The sequence below is a fragment of the Trifolium pratense genome, linkage group LG4 (genome assembly GCF_020283565.1).
Source record: "Trifolium pratense cultivar HEN17-A07 linkage group LG4, ARS_RC_1.1, whole genome shotgun sequence".
Classification (NCBI taxonomy): domain Eukaryota; kingdom Viridiplantae; phylum Streptophyta; class Magnoliopsida; order Fabales; family Fabaceae; genus Trifolium; species Trifolium pratense.
The window spans coordinates 44,662,808-44,673,360 of NC_060062.1; the positions used below are offsets into that span (position 1 = coordinate 44,662,808).

The following is a 10,553-nucleotide window of genomic DNA, read 5'->3' on the forward strand; positions in this document are numbered from 1 at the left end:
TCTCTCTCTTCCTTTTTATCTCTCTCTCTCTCTTAATTTCAATCTCTCTCTTCAATAAATTTTTTTAAAATAATAATGAGAGAGAGTGAGATTAATTAAGAGAAAGATAGAGAGGATGAAAAGAGATGAGGAGGAGAGTAAATGAGAGGATCGAATCTTGATTATTTTTCCTCTTTACTAAACAATATATGGTCTATTATACAATATCCCAGACCGTATTTTTTAAAACATAGAAGATCAAGATTTTTTAAATATATTATTTTGATAAAAATGTTAGACTATAAGTCATAAAAAAATATTTTAAGTCTATAAGACCGTTCTATTTAAATTAATATAAATATATTTATTGTTATTAGATTTTGTTTCTTGTGTTAAATATTGTAAGTTTGCTAAACTTTTCTAGAATTTAACCAAATGACTCTACATTACTTTTTGACATAATATTTAAAAAACATTGCAATAGAATGCGATATAAAAGTCAGATTTTCTAAACTGCTCTGTTTTAAATATACTCTCTTTTCGTTTTCTTATAAATGTTCAGTTCTATCATATTTAGCGTTTATAATTAACCATCAAGTTTATGTTTTAAGGATACGATTGGTCAATTATACCCTTTGTCAATTATTGTTATCTTTTTCAATATCTTGTTTTATATATATTTGAAAAACTAAAGTTTTTTTTTTAAAAAAAAGAGAAAGTTTATTCCTTTTTTTTTACGATAAGAAAGTTTGTTACTTCTTTGTTATATTCAGATTTAAACAGAACTTGTTAAGAAACAAAAACCCAGAACGAGAATAAATCATACACATTACAAAACATATCCTTCATATATAATCAGCCAGATTAGATGTTTACGTTAAAATCATAAATAACTAACCTAATTTCAACACAAGAGAAAATTTAGCTACTCATATTTGTTGGTTGGTAGCAATGATCCATTGTTTATTCATTCATCACAAATGCCTTATATAGGCTTACAACAATTGGGCCAAAACCAGCCAAGCCCAATCAATCTAGGCCCAATAGCAAATGCTTCCTAACATACCCTCCCTTAAGCTGATCATTATAAACTGATCAACTTAAACTTAGAAAGAATCATAAAAGCAAAAATACAAGAAACAAACAGACACAGGCTGCAAGCGCGCCCATGAGCACAAGCACTGCAAGATACAAACATAAGCAAACTGTAATGAAAAAACAAGCAAGAAAAGGCACTGATGTTGATGATGCAAGAGTCATACATCCTTTAGTAACACACTGAATCAGTTTGGAAAGTCAGACATTCCAATTTCCTCCCTTAATTTGCAAAAACTTTCAAGTTTGAGGGCCTTTGTCGTGATATCTACCAGTTGCTCCTGTGACTTGTAGTATTGTAATTCAACTACTCCATCTTTGCTTAGATCCCTTAGGAAGTGGAATCTCACATCTATGTGTTTACACATACCGTGCATGATAGGGTTCTTAGATAACTTGATAGAGAAACTGTTATCACAGTTGATAACAATGCAGCCTGTTTGCTTTATGTGCAAGTGATCTAGCACACTCTTCAACCATAAGCATTGACAAGCACATGAAGTTGCAGATACAAACTCAACTTCTGTTGTTGATAGAGTAACTATAGGTTACTTTTTTAATGACCATCAGAATGCACTTTCCCCTAAAGTAAACACATATCCAGAGGTACTCTTTTTGTCATCATGATCTCCAGCATAGTCTGAGTCATTCCAACCTTGTAGAGTTAAATCAGTGCTGCTCTTGCATTTGTACAACATACCAAACTTCAGTGTTCCCTTCAAGTATCTCATTATGCTTTTAACCACTGCTACATGCATCTCAGTTAGCCTCTCCATGTATCTAGCAGCCAGACATACTGCAAAATTCATGTCAAGTCTAGTAGCTAAGAGATACATTAAACATCCAATCATCTGCTTGTATGTAGTATCATCAGTAGCTCTCCCATTTTCATCTTTCACTAGCTTGCATCCAGTGACAATTGGGCTACATACTTTGTTGCGGTCCATCATTCCAAATCTCTTTAGAATTTTAGCACTATATTTGTGCTGATGTATGAAAATTCCTTGTTCAATCTGACTTACTTCACTCCTAAGAAATACTTCATTTTTCCAAGGTCAGTCATTGCAAACTTATCCTTCATTGATGCTTTGAATTCATCCATCATTAGAACATCATTACCAGTTTAGATAAGGTCATCTACATATATGCTAACTATTAGAATATTTTGATTACTGCCTTGCTTGACAAACAAGGTATGTTCATGAGTGCATTTTTTAAACTTTTCTGATATGAAGTAGGCTCTATTTTACTGTACCAAGCTCTAGGAGCCTGATTCAAACCATATAGGGCCTTTTTAAGCTTGTAAACCTCATCACTTTTCCCTTTCTGATATCCCAAAGGTTGCATTACATACAAATCTTCCATTAACTCTCCATGAAGAAAAGTACTTTTGACATCAAGTTGCAGCACAGGCCATTTTTCATAAGCATCTAGGCAAATAATTGTTCTTATAGTATCCCATCTTGCCACAAGTGCATATAACTCTCCATAATCAATTCCATATTTCTGTGAATATCCCTTTGCTACCAGGCTGGCCTGATACTTCTCTATCTTGCCCTTTTCATTGTATTTGGTTTTGAATATCCACTTAACACCTATTGTTTTTGCTCCTTGATGAAGAGTAGTCAATTGCCAAGTATCATTTGATTCAATTGCATTGATTTCTGATTCCATTGCTTCTCTCCAAACTTTCGATTTTGTTGCTTCTTCATAAGTGTTTGGATCTTCACTTGTGCTAAACATAGCTATCGCAAGGTTTTGCAATTGATCAATGTTGTCCAGTTTTTCAGTTCCAGTCACATAATCATTGGGATATCCAAGGGGCCTTCTTTGTATGGGTGAAAGTGATTCATCACTGTTGTTTTCTAGGTCCATGTCATTTTCATGGTTACCATTGACATCTTCATTGTCAATACCATTAGTGTCAATATCAGCCTCATTATGGTTATCATCTTCATTCTCCACTGCAAAGTCATTGTTGTCTTCACTATCACTGACATGATCGACAATTTTTTAGGCTTCACCTTTCTTGTCCCAATGCCATCTTTTATTTTCTTCAAACACTACAACCCTGCTGACAATGATCTTCTTCTCTTTTGGATTGTAGAGTTTGTAAGCCTTGGACTCTTCACTAACACCAAGATGAATACATTTGATGCTTTTTCTATCCAATTTCTTTCTCTGAGCATCTAGTATGTGCACATGAGCTACACATCCAAATATTCTAAAGTGTTGCACTGATGGTTTGTGTCCACTCCATGCTTCCTTTGGTGTAATGTTTTTTTAGCAAAGGTAGGACATCTATTCATCACATGAGTAGCCCAATTAACTGCTTCTGGCCAAATCTTTTAGGTACATCTCTGCAAGATAACATGCTTCTAACCATATTCAATAGTGTTTTATTCTTCCTTTCTGAAACTCCATTTTGTTGTGGAGTGTAAGAAGCTGTCAATTGTCTCTTTATTCCTTGAGAGCTACATAAATCATTGAACATAGTAGATGTGAATTCACCACCCCTATCAGTTCTGAGACACTTAATCAAGCATCCTGACTCCTTTTCATCTAGAGACTTAAACTTTTTAAACAATTCAAATGCAGATGATTTTTCTTGCATAAAGTAGGTCCAAGTTTTCCTAGTAAGATAATTAGTGAAAGTGATAAAGTACGTGTTCCCTCCATTGAATTTAGGGTTTAAGGGACCATAAATATCTGAGTGCACAAGTTCTAATTTCTGAGGCGCTCTCCAATTTTCCTGCTTTGGAATGCTATCTCCATGTTGCTTTCCTGACAAGCAATCATTGCATTTATCATCATTATCCTTCAATTCGGGTAAGCCTTTGACCATGTTTTTTCCAGTCAATACCTTCAACCCTTTAAGGGTGAGATGTGCATATCTTTTATGCCACAGGTTAGTTTCTTCATCCTTTGTCATTTGCAGACATTTGGGAATCATCATAGATGCATTGATGATGTATATTCTATTAGCAGTCATTGCAGTGCTTATGATTAATCCTTTCTCTTCATGAAACAGTTGACAAGTATTATTTTTGAAAATAATAGTGATGCCCTTTTGTTGCAATTGACCTATACTAAGTAGATTGTTACCTAAGCCAGGGAGGTAGTATACATCAGTGATCACATGAATTCTTCCTTCAATGTTTAATTTCACATTGCCTTTGCCCATTACAACCATTTTTGAGTCATTCCCCCATTTCACTGATTCTCTGAAACTTTCATCAAATTCAAACAGCCAATTTTTGGTTTCAACCATATGATTGTTGCAACCACTGTCAAGGTACCATGTCTCATACTTGCAATCAGTGTTCATGTTAGAAAATGCCATCAGGAGCATTTCCTCTTCGCTACCAAACTCAGCATAATTTGCACTTGCATCTCAATCAGGGCACTCATTCCAATAATGTCCTAGCTTATGACACTTGTAGCACTCTTCAAGATCTTTACTCTGTCTTCCTCTCCCTCTTCCTCGTGAGGAAGAATTTCTACCTCTCCCTCTACCAGCATTGGAATCTTTGAGAGCTTGTTCCTCACCAACAGTGACACCATGATTCTTCTTCCCCTTTATTAATTTCTCATGAACAAGAAGACTGCTTTGTAACTCATCTATAGACATAGTAGTCACATCATTCGATTCAGTGATGGAACACACCACGTAATTGAATTTCTCAGTCATATACCTAAGAATCTTTTCAACTACTATCACTTGTTCCATTATTTCACCATTTGCAGTCATGTTGTTAGCAACTTTGAGGGTTCTTGCAAAGAAATCAGTGACAGACTCACTTTCTTCCATATCAAGAATCTCAAATTCACGCCTCAAGGACTGCAATTGTGCACATTTTACCTTGGTTGAACCTTGATACTTGCGTCGCATTGCATCCCATATATTTTTTGCAGTGTCACGTTTCAATATCGTTTCTAAGATAGTTCTATCAATCGATTGAAAAAGGGTAGTTTTTTACCTTTAAATCCACGAGCTTACTTGCATCTGTAAGTTGTTGTTGTTCCGCCGTTGCATTCGCCGGAGCTGCAAGAACTCCATTTTCAATCATTGTCCAGTACTCTTTCGATCGGAGAAGATTCTCCATAAGCATAGCCCAATGTTCATAGTAACCATCGAACTTTGGGATTGATGGTTAAGCGAAATTCGATGTTTCTGCCATGATAGAGTGAAGCCGAAGAAAGAAAGAGCTTAAGAGAAGATGAAATCGTGCAACAAAGACGATGAAGACGGTTAACAACCACCGTAACGGCTCTAACTATCGCCGGAAATGTCACCGGAGAAGAGAATTGCAGTTCTTGAAGTTAGTTAGCGCGCGTGATTCAGGTCTTAGATCAAGGCTTAACTGATACCACTTGTTGGTTGGTAGCAATGATCCATTGTTTATTCATTCATCACAAATGCCTTATATATGTTTACAACAATTGGGCCAAAACCAGCCAAACCCAATCAATCTAGGCCCAATAACAAATGCTTCCTAACAATATTCATGAGCATACTTTACAAATAAGAAAGAACGCGAGGAGATTGCTTCAAGGACTTGAAAGCAAAACTCCAAAGCTTCACAATGGTGGAAATTCAATGGAAAATAAATTAGTTTGAGCCTCTATTCGTGGAAAAATATTTTCTTATTGGGAGAGCGTGAGTTCGTTGAGCGAATTATTACACCCACTATCATACTTCTATGATTGATAACATATCATAGTCAGTCCTACTAATCGGTAACTTCAATTCTCTCAACGATATATTGTAGCATAATCGATATATATATGCATGAGCATGTAATTGCACCATATATAATATATGCAAATTTAATGCATCGATCAAATACTACATACGATCGAACAAATTTTGCAATCAAACACATTCTTAGTAACAAAACGCAAATAATATTTTTGTAAGGGTTAATAATGTTTTAATAATTTTTTTTGACAAATAATGTTTTAATAATTTAATCACTACAAGAATTGAATTTTTAAATCAAGTATTACATTTATTGAAGTGTAAAGCTTTGTTTAACTCCTATTTGATTTTGCAGAGTTGATGCACATGATCCTGTCCGCATTTTACTTTGCTCTTTACAGAGTTCTACTTCAATCTCTAAACATAAAAAAAATAAAAAAATCACAATAAAACTAATTAAGAACATAATTGAGGCTTAGTAAAAACATAATTGAGGCTTAATATTATTTGAAGAAGCACGAGAAAATAAATATAAAATGCATAGTTAGTTTGTGTTAGATTGTGTAATATCATAACTAGAAGATTAGTTTGTTAGATTGAATAAGTTGGTTACAACTAACTAAGTGAGTTAGTTACAACCAAGTTAGTTAGTTAGATAGTAAGTTTGTTACTTGTTTTCTAAGCAAGTGAGTTTAGATTGTATATAAATAGGATCTTTTGTACTCTTGTGAATAATGGCCCTATGTGGAAGAATAAAATTTTCTTTTCTCTTCATTAGCAATTTCTAGTATTCATTCTTCCCTCATTCCTCAATTCATTCCATTCCTTCTAGTACATTTTGCATGAAACTATTTTCATGCTCATAAGCTTGTCTTGAGCCTATGCAATTGTGCAATATGTGTGTGTAGATGCTTTTTGTTGCGCCAACAGTTTGTACCATATGTGGAAATAAAGAGGACAAGATAGAGGAACGTGGAGATAATGTAGAATTTACTAGCAAATGAATTCATGATTTCAATAAAAAGGTAACAACAAATATTTGTATCAATTAATGTATATGTAGAAAGCAAAGCAATGTATAGACGACAAAACTAGTTTAATTTTTTTAGATAATAGAAGTTAAGAAATAGGATGTCATATAATATTAGATTCATTAAAATATACATGGTTTTAAATCTCAAATTAATACTTAATATCGTTGGTATATATAAAAATCTAAGATGAAGGAAGAAGAAGAAGAAATTAAAAATAAAATTACATATATAAAAACATCATTATAAAATCAATATAAAATAGTTCTATTTTTGTTGTTGTACAAATATAAAATTAGTCTTTACACAAATAAGGAGTTCTTTTGGTTCAAGATTGGGAGTCAGTTCTTTGGCTATGGAGTTCTTTTGGTGGATCAGAGGTGGGGAGGTGGTGGAAGCTGATTGATCTTTCGAATAGGAGCTCTACGGATGTAGCTCATCTTTGGTGAGGAGGATTTGGAATTTCATTTAGAGGGGTGTTCCTTTTGCGGCGAGAGTAGTGACGATGGGTGGTTTCTAATATTGTTTTTCAAGCGCCCTTTTCGTGAAAGAGCCTGTTTGTAGGTGGTGTTAGTTATTTTGGTGGGTGTTGTCCTCATTGGTGTTTAAGGTGGGGTATGGCTAGGTGTTGCATGTAGGGATGTCTGTTATGACGTTTATTTTTGGGTGTTCTGTCTATATACGGTGCCTTTAGTTTGTATTTTCTAAATTATCGGTCTTTGTTTTCCTTGAGCAAGGATTCGGTTGTAAAATAAAATTGTTGTTCAAAAAAAAAAAAAAACCTTACGCAAATAAGTCCTCACGAAGGTTAATAGACTATTTCAAGCTTTATATATGGAAAAAAAATTAATTATTATACCAAAAAATAAGTATATAATAGATAAATATCAGGCCAAACTTGGGTTTTGATATTTTTTAATAGACTAAACTTAAGCATTGCAAAGTCATACTCGATTCAACCTATTGGTTTCATGGATTTAATAGTAGGTTTTGTTAACATGTCAAGGAGACTCAGAAAGAAGATACACATAAGATCAAATGGGAGTACAAACTTTCAACAAATCAACATTCACCAAATGCATAACAAAAGCTGAATTTATTTTATGAAGGTTTATCAATAAGTTGTTTAAACTTACCGCGGCATATATTCGTTGCATTTGAAGCTGCAGTAACAATTCGTAGGAAAATTTAGGGGATGTTGATCAGATTGACAAATACCAGACACTGCATGCTCCAGATTGACACATGTTGAATTACATTTCCAGTTATCGGTTGCGATATCAAAAATACAATGCTTTTCTTCCCATGTTGTACTTTTCTTTATACAACGATGTGGAAATGTTCCCATTGACTCTAAACATAAAAAAGAAATAATAATAATAATAATAATAATAATAATAATAATAATAATAATAATAATAATAATAATAATAATAAAGCTAATTAAGAGTTTAAATAAGTCTTAGAATTGTATCCCATTAAAAAAAAAAGCACACAATATTATAAATTGCATAGTTAGTTTGTACCGGATGTAGAAATAAGGAGAATGATGACAAGACAGAAGAACATAAAAATGGTGTAGAATTTCCTAGCAGATGAATTCATAATTTCTAAGTGTAAATGATTTTTTAATATCATATATATATATATATATATAACCCAAAAAACTTTATGAGCCAGGTTGAGATTTTCAATTTATTATTGTCAATCTGCTTTAATACACCCATATAGTCTGTCTTGAAGCCAAACATTGAATAGTTTAATGGACAAATTAAAGAAAAACCAATTTTATACTTTATTATTAATAATTAATATGTCTATATAAACTGTATATATATAGCAGCCATGGGGTAGGTAAAAGTTTTTTTTAAATGACAAATATATTATATATTAATAGAAAAAATTAAAAAGTAAAAAGAGACGATTCGTAAAATAAAGAGGTACCATAAGTACATTCTCTACCAGAGTCCAATGAACTCTAAGGATAGATAAACAAACAGACAAATAAACCTACAAGAAGACAAGAATGCACACCCCAAAAAATTAGATCCCATCAATTGCATCATCACGATTGTTGTGAATTCGTCGTAAAATCACACCAATAAAAGAACTTGATGTATGGAGCAATAGAACGACAACCAATAAACAAGATTAATAAGAAATAATAATAATAATAACCATGTTTTAAAAACCGGACCAGCCGGTTGGACCGAAAACCGGAGGTCAACCAGTCTGGTCTGGATGTTGGATCCGACATGCTAGTGAACCGGTAGAAACCGCTCGAACCGGAAAAAACCGATGAACCGGCCGGTTTATTTGCAAACCTGATTTTTTTTTTTTGGGATTGAAATTTTTTTTTATGGAAAAACTGCTCAGTTTTTTTTTGTATGAAACACATTTTTTTTTGTGTAACATGGTTGAATTTTTGGTGTAAGTTTTTAAATGTTTAAAAACGTAATAAAATTGTTACACTACCACTATGATAAGTTGCTCAATTGTAGATATTTTTACTTTATATTTCATATATTGTATATATTTTATATATTCTCACAATTGATTTGTTTCAAAAGCACATTTGATTTTTTTTCATTTTTTTATGGACTAGGTTTTGTTTATTATTTTTTTATGAACTTTATATTTTATTTATTGTTTATTTAATATCAATTTAATTGTTCAACTCTTATTTTTATTTATAATAACTAATGTTTTTGCAGTAAAGAAAAATTAATGATTATAAAACTTAATTAAAATCAAAACTTATGTTGCAATTACACTAATAATTCTAAAACTTATGTTACAATTACACTTTGTTTAAAACTTATTTGGATTTATATTTTGTATTATTTTAATGTGTGTGATGACAATGTTTATGATTTGTATTTAAGAACTTATGATATTATCAGTTTATGACATTTTCAATTTTTTATATTTTTATGATTTTTTTTCAAAGAATGAGTTATCTGATTCAACCAGTTTAATAACTATATAATTTTATTATAGAGACCGGTTCATTCCACCGGTTTAATCCGATTAGTCATGCGGTTCGACTAATGAATCAGTGGTTCGACTAATGAACCAGTGATCCAGTATCCTCACCGGTTTGATGATCGGTTCGGTTTTTAAAACACTGATAATAACCGATAAAGAAGATAAAGGAGAAGAAAAAACATGATAATTTGTTTACCCAGTTCGGTCCAGCAATGACCTAGTCTGAAGGAGAGAGCAGCCCCTCCGTTCCATTATATCAAATAAGTAACTTTACAAAGAAAATCTCAATTGGGTTACAAGGAATAATCCTAATTATACCCAAAACCCGAATCTCTTCCTATGGCCAAGAGAGACTCAATTTGATAAGTATTTCCCAACGTGTAATCAATCCCCTTTGTCCAACCCTAGAGTTATACCAAGAGACAACTCATCTTATTTCTGACTTCTTATAACTGGGATTTCAAAGCATATTTCAACAACAAAAAGAAAAATACTTCGGATGAGAAAGGGGTTGGTAAAAGTTTATTCGTGGAAAATGCAATTTTCAATTTATTATTATCAATGAGTTTTAATTTGCCCATACTTTAAGCATCAAAGTTGTTGTGGCAAGTATAGGTGAGTTAATTCTCAGATTTGTTAGAAAAGTGGAGGTTGAATACTTTATAATTGGGAAGACTCGTAAATCTAACGTCTTAGGATTTTTTGTAAAAGTGGGATGTCTAACTCACTTATATCATTATTTTTAAGCTTAATGCGGA

At 32.6% G+C, this 10,553-nt stretch overlaps 1 protein-coding gene and 1 long non-coding RNA gene across 2 annotated transcripts; both read right to left on the bottom strand.

Annotated features, from left to right (window-relative positions):
• Positions 1-4,468: 4,468 nt before the first annotated feature.
• LOC123922739 lies at positions 4,469-5,180 on the bottom strand. The gene is made up of 2 exons (XM_045975435.1): positions 5,075-5,180; positions 4,469-5,010 (listed from the first exon to the last, which is right to left on the bottom strand). Exons 1-2 carry the CDS (start codon positions 5,178-5,180, stop codon positions 4,469-4,471), a joined length of 648 nt encoding a protein of 215 aa, XP_045831391.1.
• Positions 5,181-5,987: 807 nt separating this feature from the next.
• Positions 5,988-8,469, bottom strand: LOC123923916. Its single transcript, XR_006814523.1, has 3 exons — positions 8,334-8,469; positions 7,944-8,160; positions 5,988-6,193 (listed from the first exon to the last, which is right to left on the bottom strand). It is a non-coding gene; the product is annotated as an uncharacterized LOC123923916 (long non-coding RNA).
• Between the last annotated feature and the right edge of the window lie 2,084 nt (positions 8,470-10,553).

Coding starts and splice junctions, on each gene's coding strand:
- LOC123922739 (XM_045975435.1), bottom strand. CDS start 5,180: ATGGAGAATCTTCTCCGATCGAAAGAGTACTGGACAATGATTGAAAAT. Junction 5,011..5,074: donor ACAACAACTTACAGATGCAA/GTAAGCTCGTGG, acceptor GAACTATCTTAG/AAACGATATTGAAACGTGAC.